A 14,084-nucleotide genomic window follows, 5' to 3' on the forward strand; every position below is an offset into this window, starting at 1 on the left:
TCAAGGTCACAGGTCAAAAGGTCACCATCCGTGAGTCACCTCTCCTCTGTACACTTACAATCCTTACATGTGCCCATTCAAAGAAAATTTTCCACGAGCCCCGTCCCATTCTCTTTGTGTGACAGATGCTCCTATGTATCAAGCACTGTGCACCAAGGGAGCACTGAAGCCAACGGCATACGCTTGAATGTTCATGGCATCCCTGCGCCTTTATAAAGATGTTACTGGAAGCTGAGCGGGGTGGTCCATGCCTGCAGGTCAAGCACTTGGATGGCGGAGACAGGAAGTCTGCAAGTTTAAGACTATCCAGCTCTGCATAGGAAGCTACAGGTCATCCAGGGTTATGCTAGGCCCCATCTCAAACAGAACAAAACAAGAAGATGTTTATGAACACCTAGTGACTCTGAGAGAGTGCCAAATCAATCAGTCCTTGGAGGTAATTCAGGGGCATCTTACAGCTGTGACTCGCTACAGCTCTTTGAAGCTTTTCTTTAGAAAAAATAAAACAATAAAAAATAAATTAAAAAGTTCGGCCGGGCTGACTGGTGCACACCTTTAATCCCAGTACTTAGGAGGCAGAGGTAGGTAGATCTGAGTTTAAGGCCAGCCTGGTCTACATACAGAGTGAGTTCCAGAGTAGCCAGGGCTACACCAAGAAACCCTGGCTCAAACAAACAAACAAACAAACAAACACATAAATAAATAAAATTGTGTTATTTAATGCATACAAGTGTTTTGCCTGCGTGTATGTATGTGTACCGTGTGTGTGTGGTGCCCAGAAGAGAGCATCGTATCCTTGGAACTGGACTTAGATGCTTTAGATGTTTGAGGGCGACCCTGTGAGTTCTGGGAAGCAAACCCTGCCCTTCACAATCACTGAGCCGTCTCTCCAGCCCCAGGAGCCTCTTTTTATGATGTTTACTTTGTTTTCAGTTGTGATGTTTTGTTTTGCTGGAGACAGAGTCTTAACTCAGTAGCCCAAGCTGACTTTAGACTCTTGACATCCCTCTGCCTCAACCCCCTGAGTGTTAGAAAGGTCTAATTGCCTCTGTCCCTGCCCCACCTCCCACTCTCTCCCCTACAGAGGCGCCATGAAAAACCAGAGACAGCATAGAGAAGCCCTGTGGCTAGTTCAAGACTAAAGAACAAAGGAACAGATAAGCCATGATGTATCCGGAGCTCTGTCTACTGAACTACCCTGCCTCCTAAATGATTTGCCTCTGGATGCTTAAGAAATGTGTCGTCCTTGGCCAGGACAGCAGATCATGTCTCTCCGGCCTCAGACCCAGCACTGAGTCCCAACAATCCGCTCCTCAACTGGCACCCCCTAACACCTTCTCCATTAGCAGGCGGAGTTGTGATTTCATCCCAAAGTATTGCTTCAACAATGTATTCCACGCCACTCACACAGAGCAACACTTGCTCAGCACCAACAGTGTGCAGGGGCCATTCTGGGCACTGAGACAGGGGCTCGGGCTCTGGTCATACACAAATGTCCCTGACATAGACACAGATCTAGGTGGTGGGATCCCTCGGGTGGGAAACATGAGCTAGGGCTGCCCTTGTGGCCGGGCCAACACTCAGCTAGAGGCAAGGGGGCCGGGAAACAGCAATGAGACCCAACAAAACAGAGCTACAGGGAGCTTATTGGAGATAAAAGACTCCAAGCCAAGGAATAACCACTGAGCTTGCAATGTTCTTCCAGTGATTTCAATTAGAAATGCCTCTGCCTGTAATGTCCAGACCCGGGTCACAGCCTCCCCACTATCCTCAAGCACAGCCCCACTGAACAAGAACTAATTTCTTTGCCACAGCGCCAGATTACATTTTCTTTCTTTCTTTTTTAAAGATTTATTTATTTCATGTTTGCAAGTACACTGACGCTGTCTTCAGACACACCGGAAGAGGGCATCAGATCCCATTACAGAGCCACCAGGTGGTTGCTGGGAACTGAACTCAGGACCTCTGGAAGAGCAGCCAGTGCTCTTAACCACTGAGCCGTCCCTCCAACCCAGCAGTTTACATTTTCCTATGCATTGTAATCAACTGATCACACTGAGAGTTAGTGGCTGACTCTGGGACGTGGGTCCCTATGCTCAATGCCTCAATGAATGCTTCCTGTTGACTCTCACAATGACCCTGAGCATGGCCTCCCCATTCCACAGACAGAATAAAGGCTCAGGGACCTCAGGCTCAACACTGCACAGGTTGCCTGACTCTGAATAGCTTCCCACACTGGGCTAGCTGGCTCCCTGCAGCCCACATACTAGCAAGCCATTATAAACATCTTAATTAGCCTCTCATCCTTCGGCTGTCCCTCATTCATTCTACAAGTATTAACTGAGTATCTGTTGTAGGCTAGAAAGTATACCGCATACTTGAAGGTGCTAAAAACAGACCAGCTCTTGTCCCCTAGAAGAATGAAGGCTGAGTAACATTGATGGACGGACCCAACAAATCCCAAAGGATACCTGCAACAAACCCTGGAAAGGGACCGTAGATGGGAGCGGAGTCCTGCTACGTGAGTCTAAGTCAGAGCAGAGGAAACATGCTCAAGCTAGTTCCCAGGGCAGGAAGGGAGGCGGCTGAGGCATTGCCAGCAGTGGCAGCTTGTGCAAGGGCCCTGTGCAAGGATGAGCATGCACTGTCAGGAGTCACAAGGGACCACATGGCTGGGCGGGGAGGATGGGAAGGTGCTCTGCGTTGGCTCTGGGAGTTGACAGGTTGGCCCAGAGGAGCGCCAAGGCTATGAGAGTCCTGTTTTGCCAGTCTCAGAACATCAGTGCAGCCCTGCAGGGTTTTAACCAGGGAAACCATATAAGCAGTGATATTGGGGTGTAGAGGACAGGAAGGGACAGGCTCTGTGCCATCGGTCACACCAGTGTGCACGTACACACCATGTGCTAGTGCCCATGGAACCATTCCTGGCCCACCTCTTCCATGCGCCTTCTAGGGACCAGCTGCTTCTGGTTCATTTTGCATGCCCAACCAGGCCCTGGACCTAGCTGGTGCTTAGGAAAGTTGTCCCAGTTATACACGGGAGGTACAACCGTCGCCCTGGAGATGATCTGAGTCTCAGGAGACACGAACTCTGGCACTGAGGTAAACACGACAGGAGGTGACAAGTTCCCTCCAGAGCCGAGTCCTCCAGGTGCAGGAGAAGGTAGAGAGGACGCGAGTGAGCCGGGTGTGGAGACAGATGTACTCGAAGTGAACCGAGAGTGCAGTGCTGGAGGTGTGCGGCCGAGTGGGCTGGCGGGGAGAAGGAAGAGGGTGGATCTGAGTGAGAGGAAGAGCGAGTAGTGAGGGTGAAATTCACCAGGGAAAACATCCTGTCGTCTGAAAAGAGAAACTGATCTTGTTGGGTGTGAGGGGCAGACAGCTGCGCAATGACACATGATAAAGTGGACCTCTGGGGAAGACTCCACTCTCGGCTCCTTCTTGGCCAACGGCATGAAGTCTCTTCACCTTGCTCAGTCTCCTCTGTGAAGTGTAAGCCAAATAGGCCTCTCCTCGGGAGACAGAGTTCAATGAACGCCAGGTACAACACCACCCACACCGCACAAACAACAGGTAGGAAGGGCAGGGAAGTAGGGTCCTTCTTGTCCTGTTCTCTAATCCTCACACTTGCTGCTCCACCTCCCCATTTCTTTGTCCTTGGTTAATGACATTAGAAGCTCTGTGAGGACTCCCTAACCTCCCTAAAAATTCCCAGAGTCCTTCAGGATCTAGAAGGATCCCCTGGGCCCCGGTTTTCACTGCGGAGACGGAAACCTGTTCTCATGGGTTCTGGTCTCCTGCCGTGGTGAGGCGTGAGGTCCTGAAGCCATCCCGGGCCTTCGCGTTGAAGCTCCTGGGAATGGGTAGCTCCAGGAACAAGGCCAATTGCTTTAGATGACACACTGAGGCCAATTGCTTCCGATGATACACTGGCGATTATTCTAAGTGTGGCCGCTGCTTTCAGAACCAGCTCCCTCGAAACCAAGTCAAGTGGATCTTGAGCAGAGTGTAAAAATATCATTTTCTCCGAGTCCCTCCTGACCCCACCGCACAGGAACCGCAGTAATGCGCGACTCCCTAGAGCCTCCGCTGGCTGGATTTGACCAGAATCCCGAGCAGTGAGATGCTCGCTAAATGGCAGGAGAAGGGGTCTGCTTTAGCCAGCACCCGACACCCCTAGGCACCTATGAAGATGGATCACTCCATTTACTTCCTACCTTAGATCTACTAATTTTCCAGACGACAATGACACTTCATCCTTCAACAGCACAGCCATTCAACAAGACCGGGAAAGTAAAAATGGGCAAAAAAAAAAAAAGAAGAAGAAGAAGAAAAAAGAAACCCCCAATCTGTCCAACAGGCATCACAATGGCCACACCTTTAGAGTCTTCTGATTGAAAAATCGTCTCACAGCCAATCAACTCTGCACATGGTCCTATCAGATTTGCTTAGCTAATGGGGTCCAGACCCATCTCAAGCATCAGGGAGAAGATGGCTTTCTAATCCCACTCGCTCGGTTCCTGAGTCACTATTGATCACACAGATGTACAAAGCACCTCATCGCCAAGAAGTCTTGCTATCCGGGAGGTTCCCAGGCCTGGCACAAGACCACCTGACTCACCCAGACTGATGACGGTGTCTCCTGGGACCAGAGCCTGGCCCCACCCCTGCTGGCTCAGTGTGAAAATGGGTGCAGGGTATCAGAACCCAGCTCCTGAGTCTTCATTGAAATAATGCCCCGATAAACTAGCCTGAGACCCGCGGACTCTCAAACCCAGGCAGATTTCCCTCCTAGGTTGGGCTGTGCTTTACAGGATGCTACACACATGTTCTTCAGAGAAAAAGAGAGAGGGCGGCATTAGCTTGGAACATCCAACACATGCCCTTCCCTCTCTTCATGACCTTTGTAAAATGTGTAAAGAGCGGTCCGGAAGCTCTCCCCAATGCTTGGCACACAAAACTCCTCACCAACTTGTTACGAAGGCACCCATGAGTCCTCCAAGAATCAGTGAGCTGGAATCAGGCCTTGTAGACTCATTTGTTTGTTCCATGAATATTTCTCGAGCTCCCATTCCATAGACCTGGGCCTGAGATGGTGCTAGAGGCAAAGTGAGTCTTTGGCACCAAGATGGCCAAGAGGCTCTGTCTCAGCTGCAGACAACAGCTAGCAGAGGTCTGGCCAACAAGGCGAGCCCTGGTACAGTAGGACCCAGGCCACAGGTCCTCTCTAGGACTCCTCCTACTCTACTCTCCAGCTGGCACATCTGTACCTCCCTAGACAGCCAGGTACCAAGAGGAAGGCATTTCAGCAGCCTCCCAGCCTGGCCCGTTGTTATATAACCACAGAGCAGAAGAAAACAGAGCAGCAGATGCAAGACATCTGCTTCTTGGGCAGCTCTGCCTGTTCGAGCTCTCACCTTCCTAGAACCAAAACACAAAGAGGTGAGAAGTCAGGCTTCGCTCTCAGTTGAGCTGGGAATGGCCAAGCCGGGAAGGTGTTCCACTGGAGGCTCGCCTGGCTGCTGTGGGTGGATCCCGCCATGTGTGACTGTGGCTTAGGCCTGTTACGCTGCAAGCTCCTGAGTGCAGTACCTGCTTCCCACTGAGGACTGTACTGCAGATCCTCACCCAGATTCTGGTGGAAGGTTCTCCCCAGCAAGTGGGTGCGGTATCAAGGTTCCGGGGCAGGAATCACCCTTACTGTGGCAACCAGTCAGGTGAGTGAGATCCTTACCCCTTTCCAAAAACCCAAGGCTGGCAGGCAACCTCCCAAGAAAGTTCTAGAGCTACTCTTCAGGCCCAGCATGGAACCCACATCTGAAGAGGACAGCCCTGGTTCCAAAGCTCCCCACTGGTCTGCTTGAGACTTCTAAGAATGGCCCTTGACCCTGGAGCTCCTCCCCCTCAACTGTCTTTCCATGTCTCCTCTCTCCTAAGTGCAAGAATGTGCCATGGTCTGTGCTCTTCCCCGTGTAGCCTTGTTTTAAACTTAGTACGTATTCGTTGTACAGGGATAGGTTTCTAAAGACATCTCAATTCAGGCACATCATGTACATTGGCCAGGTTCACCACCTGTGCCTTCTCTATTTTGCCCTCATCCAAAGCCCATTCTCCATTGCTCTCGGGTATAACCTGAGAACTCCGTCACCTATAGATTCCCCCTGGCATCATCTTCCTGAAGGACCCCAAGTGGCAAATGCCTGTGACAGTCATGTGCTCCTCTATACTTCCAGATTCTTTTACGTTTAGTCTGAGGGCAATAACTATTCCTGGTCAAAGACAAAGGTCTAGGACTCATACATGTTACTTGCCAGCAAAGGCAACCAAAACCCACTTCACATATGTGATTCCAGTGTGCGTGGCGCCTTCCTGAGGGTTTTTTCTTGACACAGCCTGAAAACAGCCTGCATCCCTTATGCTGCTTCTTGGATGAGAGTCAACAAGAGGAGCCTCTGACACACGAGACTTTGAGTTAAATATGCTACAGAGATTCCAGGACTCGGTTGGCTACTGCTATGCCCATCCTAACAGAAGACACACTCGGCGATTGCATATGGGCTCAGCACCAATGTCCGCACTGGCCATCTTGCACCTCCATCTTCTAGGGTCCCTGCTGGGATCTCGGATCTCTGTGTGTGGGACAATGTCTCCTCTGTGCCTGGTAAGAGGGAGGGCCAAATGTATGAAGAAGCCCTTTAAAAAAAAAAGACAATGTCAATCCATAAAATTCTAGCTCAACATTAGAATGTGCACTAAACAGAATTACCAGTCCCTCTCGTCTCCTTTTCTAAAGGAACTTGGGGACAAAGGTGTGTCTGCGACTGCCTGTCCTGACTTAGGAACCGCTGGGGGATGAGTATGGGGAAGTTGTTGCCCCATTTGGGGCATGGAAACACAGGAACGGACGCTGGTGGGAATTGCAGAAGACAGCACCAGCTTGACAGCAAAGGTCGTCTTGATCCCTAAAGTCACTTACACCTTGACGTGAGAGAATAAAGGCCCCGGGGAAGTGGTCTGGGCAAACCTTCCTGGAAGATACCAAGTCATCCAGTTAGAGTTCAGCTCAGCAGCCATTCACCCAGGCCCACCACCTGCCCAGCTCTGCTAGGCCCCACCCCCAAGAATGAGGCTTGCCCCGCCTGCAGGCAGCTACAGCCTAGTGAGGGATGGCTGTATGGCTGTCACATGAGGGAGAACAAGAGCCCTGTGAAGTCCTCGGAGTCTGTATTCTCTGTGCCTAACACTCTTCTCAGCAATGGTGTCAGAAAACAGCGCTTTGCATTTACATTGTGTTCGAAGCTTTCCTGTGTATCTTTTGTCTTCCTCATAGCCGCTAGATGTGGTGAACATAATGGTCCTCACACAGAACAAAACTAATAGTGGCAAGTCTGTAACAACCAAACACTAGAGTTCGCTACATCCTGAGCTGGGTTTGGAAGCAGTCCTTCTCTCTGTTTCCTTATGCAACTGTTGCCAGGTCTCCAGGCAGGTAAGTAGCATCCAGACTGCAGTCTCCTGACCCTGAGTCTAACCTCATTCAACAGGTATCAGGTGAGAGCTGGAGGTATAGGAGCAGAGGGAGGTCACTGACCTCCCCCATCCCTGCCCATTTTCTATCAGGGACAGAGCTGTCAGGAACATGCTCCTCTGGGCCGCTTTCTAGTGCCTCTCCTGCCAGCCAGGTCACAAGGCCACAGATTCCCTCCCTCTGCCTCTCCATCCCTTGAGACCCCAGCATCTCTCTTGATGATGATACAACACTTTCCAGGTCTCCAAGATCGCCCTGTCCATAGCCAACCTCTACTTTCCTACCAGATCACTAAAAGCCTAGCTCTTCACATTGCAACCTTCTTCAAGGCAGCCACGCCCAGTCCCAGGCTGCCTTTCTTCCCAAGAGGCTGTCCTCGGGTACCACATCTCACACCTTGATGCCTCCATTCTTTAATCTTGAGACTCTTCCCTAGGCCCAACCTCCGCTAGGCTTCAGCTCTCTGTGTCTGTATTATAGTCACCCCATTCTAGTCTTTCTCTGGAAGGAAGCACAGCTATGATCATTTTCTCTCTGCCGTTGAGCTTGTTGCCACTACCATCAGTCTGGCATCTCCCATGAGCCTGCCTTGGTGGATACCACCATCAGACTCTCATGACATCCATGCCCCTATATCAGTCTCTGATTTCCTAATAGGTACAAATTCTTCTCCACTCTGTATTCCTGAGATTGGGTGCAGGTGACCTTCTCCCTCTCTCTCTCTCTTCTCTCTCTCTCTCCTTTCTCTGTCTGTCTCTGTCTCTGATTTCAAGACAGGTTAGTACATGGCACAGGCCTGGCAGATCTGTGTCATGTGATTGGCTAGGGGATGAACTCATGACCCAGTTCACACCAATATGAGCCTAGCACCTCTGCTGGAGCATTCGGAAGGCAGAATTATTCATGCTGGATTTCCTGTGAGTGTGCAAAGCCACAGTTGTGCGAAGCCATCTGCCACCACTCAGGACAGCATGCCTCACTGTGAACTAGCAAGGGACCAGAGCCAAGACCCAGAGAGGAAGGCATTTTTAAAGACGTCACTATGATCCTTGATACAGACATACCTGAACAAGGTCACTCCAGGTTTTGCTTAGTGATATGAACCAGTAGTTTGGGTTTCTACAAGAGTCCTGAGTGTGGCACTTCGTAAAGGTTGGACAGGTAGTCTGAGTCATCAGATCTATCTATTTTTATTAACAGCTACATTGAACTCACATATTATAACATTCACTATTTAGGAAGTTCTGCCCTAGAATACATAGCACATCCTCAAGTTGTGCAACCATCTCCACTCTCACGCCCTATCCTGAGCTGAAGATGATCAATGTTCTCTTGCTCTGCCTTTTATCTGCTGGTCACTTCTCTCAGGCTAGTCCTTCGGTTCTCACCTTTCTGCAGGGCAGCAGCTCCAGCGGGTGCTTGGCACCCACATGCAGAGCTAAGCCCGGCCTCCTAAGGAACACAGACACGTGAATCCCTTGTAAAACACAATGCAGGGACCAGTGAGATAACTGAAGGAAGGGACACTTGTCATACAGCCTGGCGACAGGAACACAAACTCCTGGATGCACGTGGTAGGAGTGAAATGATTCTCTTGAGTTGTGCTCTGGTTTCTACATGTGCGCGGCTACACACGGAAAACCAAGTGGGGCACGTAAACCAGTAGGGAGCTGGCAAAGCTGCCCCAGACAAAGGCATGACCCTCCATCATTTGTTTCTGCTGGGATTCCTAAGCCGGATCCCTGCATCCTCACAGCGATCTTCCTGAAAAGCTAGCCGCATGCTTGGGTTATGTGCCTCTGATTTCCCGAGCCTTCCTTTCTTCTATTACAGTAGTGTGTGTGTGTGTGTGTGTGTAATAGTAACAAGTCAGAAAACTGCAATCCCACGGCAGGGAAATGGTTAAATATATGTGCATGGGATAGAATAGTATACAGCCACTAAAAATCATATTAGCACGATAGATTTAAAGACATAGGGAATGGCACACGATGTAATGGTAAAATGGTAAGCAAAAGAAAATATTAAGCAGGAAGAAATAATCCTGCTTGTTTGACGCAATTACTTTTGCCAGGGTAGGTCATGGGCAATCATTTTCGTGATGCTTTTCTGTTTCTATCAGTTCTTCGAAAATGAGCACGAATCAGATCAGACCCACCACCATTGTTTTTCAGGTCTACTCCATGACTATTATTTTCTTTTACTAATGTGGCTGTCGAAGAACTCACAGGTAGCATAATCCACCAAGTTCACTTTTGTCTCTGGATTGCTTTCAAGCACAGAGCAGAGAATCTGACGCTCCAAATGCTACTCTCGGCTTTTCCTTAAGGCGGAAGCTTCAGAGCCTCTATACACAGCTTCCGGCACTTCCTCTTGTCTATATGCTCAGTGCCTTGCGTGTGTTTTTATTAGGTAAGTCCTCCTGGAATCGGTAAACTAGTGTTTGCTGAAGTGATATGAGGCTCCACCAAGGAAGCAGAATCCCGACGGCCCCGTGATCTGTAGTGATGCCCCATCAGCAAACAGAGGCTGGACAGAGGCCTTGAAAGTTCTGGGCTGAGCTTGGGATACCTGCTACTAGAGACACTGGTACAAGTTCAAGGCCTGCCTGAGCTACAGAGTGAATTCAATACCATCTTGGGCAGCTTATGGAGACTATTTCAAAATAAAAATATAGAAAGAGATCTGGGGATATAGCCGGCAAAGCCTTTGGCTTCTGGGTTTAATCCCCAGTATTACAAAAAGGAAAACAGAAAGTTCTACTGCTCGTCTCATCACGGAAGAGGCTCAACCGACATAAATACATAGAGGAGGTAGGCTGGCCTGGGAGAGCAGATACTATGCCTTTCGACAGGTGGTGTGGACCAAGGTCCATCCTGGCTTCCTTTAGTCATTGATCATTGAGGCCATGACTGACATCAAACGTCAACAAAGCCAGGCAAGATTAGCCCATCACACCAATCCCGCACTCAAGTCTTCTGACAGTAGTAACAGACTGTGAGGAGACAGTTCTCTCAGTCCACACACACACAGCCTTGCATTAACAGGGGCCACTCACTCACTCAGAAGTGGCAAATGCCTTTCAGATTGCCCTGCATCTGCTGCAAGTTCTCAGACTGATTTTTTCCCTTCAGTCCAGCTCAGAGAAAACTTTAAAGCCGGGGTTAGCTTGGGGGGGGGGTAATTATAGCCCCTGGGCACTCTCCCAAATGTGATACCTCAGGCAGGAGATGATAGATTGACTGTCAGCCAGAATTCCCTTTTCTGGTGGTAACTTCCCTGACTCTCTTAGAGACTGTAAAACCAAGCAGGAGAAAGAAGCGTTCTTAATATTTTAGCAGCGAGAGACTTATCCCGCCACGGTGTCTTCCTGGTGAATCCACGGCAAATGGAAGTGCAGGAAGGGAGGCAGTTATCTATTGAGTGCTTCGGCGTGCCAGCCAGCATTGGCAGTGGAGCCTGCTGGCATCTCTCTGTAACCCCCGGGACACCGTCCGACAGAGGATGGCTAACCCTCTCATGCTCTTGAGAGATGGACAGCTGCATTTAGAGACATTAGAGATGAGGTGCCCAATTCAAGGTCATGGGTGGGCAGGGGCAGGGGTCAGAGGGATAAACTCTTTCTTCGTATTCAACCCTAAAGCCCCAGATCGGGTACAGTTGACGTTGAACTGAAACCATCATCTACCCTCCCCCCATGCTGTTTCTGAACTAGTCCCACCACCCGATGCACCTCTGACTGCCTCATCCTCTTGATTTTGGGCCCTCTCACTCAGAAAGCCACCGAGTTGCGCTTGAGGGGAAAAATGTAAAAGCTTTGACCCACACCCTGCAAACCAAACCCCCATCCCTCTGCTACCAAAGCGGACTAATAGGAAACTTCTCAGGAAGCGTTCTGAAACATTTTCCAAGACGGAGATATGATGCAAACAGGGCTGCCTTGTCTACAAATGTTTTTGTCTTCAAAGAACCGGCCTTTCCCTGTCCCTACCAGAATACAGGTGGAAGCCACATGAAAGGGTGTTAAGGGGATATGCCTTTGCATAAACGCATAGCACTCTCAACGTGCATGTGCCAGACCATACCCCTAAAGAACTTGAAACGCTCAGGGGGGCGAAAAAGAGGGCGTCAAGAATGTCAATCGAAAATGATTTCACACGCGGTTAGCCCTGCACAGCCACCCAGTGTGCCTCTTCCCCAGGCAGAGGAGCCTCTCCGCCTGCAGCAACCTGTGCTCACAGTCACCAACTGCTACCGATTCCTTCACCTTTTATTTACAGAGCAGAACAGCAGGCTGCTTCATCGGTGGGTGAAGCGGGGGAGGCAGGGAATGAGATACAATCTACATTCTGCTCTTTTCCGGGAGGGGGGAGTATAAAAAAGGGGTCAGGCAGGGGAGGAAGCTAAGCCCAGGTTACACCACCAGCGGGATGCTCCTTCCCTGAGGAGTCTGCCCCCTGGCTCCAGCAAAGGCGCGCCGGGGGAGCCCGGGAAGCCAGGGTTGAGAGCTGCGCCTTGGCAGTGCTGGGAGATGCTAGAGGCGCCAACAGAGCTCACCGTAAAGGAAATCACTGCCCCCTTCAGGCCGCATCTCATCTCTCGAGGCTGCGGACCGGAGAGTAGGAGCTCCCTGGGTCCAGAAAAACTCACAAACCCGACCTTGTTCCTGATCGCTCTTCCAGGCCCTCTCTTCGTCCTAACCTCAGACTGAACAGTCAAGGTCTGAGCTGAGTCTTCTTGGGAACTTAGACAAGAGGGTGTGAGACAAAGATTTGGGATGGAAAGGTCTGGTTCTCCAGCTTTGCTCAAAAGAGGAGGCCGGAGGGGAAACCTCTGCTACACTCCAAGTCTAGGCTCCCACCACTGGGATGCCTCAAGTGTGCACCTGCTCAACTGTGCCAGCAGCTGCCCAACAAAAGTGGCAGCGCGACCGGACACCACAACACGTCCCGGGCTAGACCTGTCAAGCCACTCTATGAGCAACTAACCCAAGGCGGGGAGAGGGGGAAGGGGAGTCTCCCAAAACTGCTCGAGCTGGACAGATCTAGGCAGCAGCGCTGCAGAGCCCTCCGGGCTCCAAGGCTGACCGTGGCGCGCAAGCCCTGAGCTGCAGAAGCGCACCACAGGACCCGTCCTGCCCGAAGCTTGCCCCGCCTAGGGTCCTGGAGCCCTCTGGCCCTAAAAGGGCGTCTTGTATTTTTTAGGGTCTGGGAATAGGCCCCATAGCCTGTCCAGCTGTGGCTGGCCCAGTTTGTAGTCAATGTGCTTGTTCCTTACACTTGGCACCCCCATAACCCTAGGAGCGGCACCAGGACAGGGGCAACCATCACAGGCCTCTGGGGGTTCAACCTTTCCGATCTCTACTCCTCCTCTGGTCAAAGAAGACCCCATTCCACACCCACGCACACATACTCCCAGAGGTAGAAAAGGTGCTCACAAATCAGGGTCCCACCTGCACCAGCCAAGCCCAGTGGGACCCTGATGGTCACAGTTCGCGATCAGTCAGCGAGGATCGGACAATTAGGGCTCTGTCCCTCCTCGACACCCCCAGCCCCGACGGCATGGGCGACTGGACACTTACCTCGGTGTCATAGAGTCGCAGGTCCAGGAAGTAGGGGCGCAGGAGTGACTCGTTGCGGATCTGCTCGATGGCTAGCTCCACGGCGGGGAGCACGCCGCGCCCGATGCTGCCCTTGGCCACCTCCTTGGTGAGCGGCATGAGGCCCATGATGGAGAGCGGCGGGCTGCTGGGCGGCGGCCGGGGGGCGCCCCGCGTCCAGCCCCAGGCCCCGGGCGCCAACGACAGCAGCAGCGACAGCAGCAGGGGCAGCAGCAGGCGCGCGGGCGGCGGCGGCGGCGGCGGCGGCCGGGGCTGCCCGGAGCTCGGCGGGAAGCCATGCCGCGCCGCGGCTGCGGGCGCCAGCTCACTCGGCCCGCATGGCCTGGCCCGGCCCGCCGCCCGGCGCCGAGCTTTGCCCGCGGCTCCCGCGCAATGGCGCCGGCACGGGCCCCAGCTCGGCTCCGGCTTCTGCTCGCTCAGAACGGCCGCGGCGGTGGCGGCGCCCGTGACGGATCAATCACGCCGGGAAGGGGTGGGAGCCAGCGGAGTGCGGGAGGCGGGGAGCCAGCGAGCGAGCGAGCGCCGAGGGGGCCGAGTCTCCGCGCGCCTCTCTCCAGCGCGGCCGCCCCGCACCCGGCCGCCTCCTCCCGCCTCCGTGCGCGATCGCAGCTCTTTCCTGCTCCGAGCCGCGGGCCGGCGGACCCTGGAGCCCGGCCAGGGGAGGGAGAGCGGCGGGAGGCTCGGGAGGCGAAAGCAAGGCTGCTGAGCGGCGGCTCGGGCCGCCTCCGGGGACAGGGACGGGCCGTGCGCGCCAGGGGAGGGGGAGGCGCCGGCGCTGCACGGCCGCGGGAGGCCGTGCTCCCGGCACACGCACACTCGCGCCCGGGGCGCCGCGCGGCGCCGGCTGCTGCGGCCGGCTGACCCCGGCGGGAACCTAAGCTCCAGAGCACCACGGTCTAGGGAATCGGGCCCCGGAGCTGCTACGCGCGAGGGACG

General features: G+C 52.7%; 1 protein-coding gene across 1 annotated transcript in view; it reads right to left on the minus strand.

Moving 5' to 3' along the window:
• Gabbr2 (gamma-aminobutyric acid type B receptor subunit 2) overlaps nucleotides 1-13,861 on the minus strand; it is a 339,742-nt gene extending 325,881 nt beyond the window's left edge. The window contains exon 1 of the mRNA XM_032904180.1: nucleotides 13,110-13,861. Within this exon, the coding sequence (XP_032760071.1) occupies nucleotides 13,110-13,256 (147 nt within the window). The 5' untranslated portion in view covers nucleotides 13,257-13,861. The remainder of the gene's footprint in view (nucleotides 1-13,109) is intronic.
• Between the last annotated feature and the right edge of the window lie 223 nt (nucleotides 13,862-14,084).

The sequence above is a fragment of the Rattus rattus genome, chromosome 1 (genome assembly GCF_011064425.1).
Source record: "Rattus rattus isolate New Zealand chromosome 1, Rrattus_CSIRO_v1, whole genome shotgun sequence".
In the NCBI taxonomy this organism is placed as follows: Eukaryota; Metazoa; Chordata; class Mammalia; order Rodentia; family Muridae; genus Rattus; species Rattus rattus.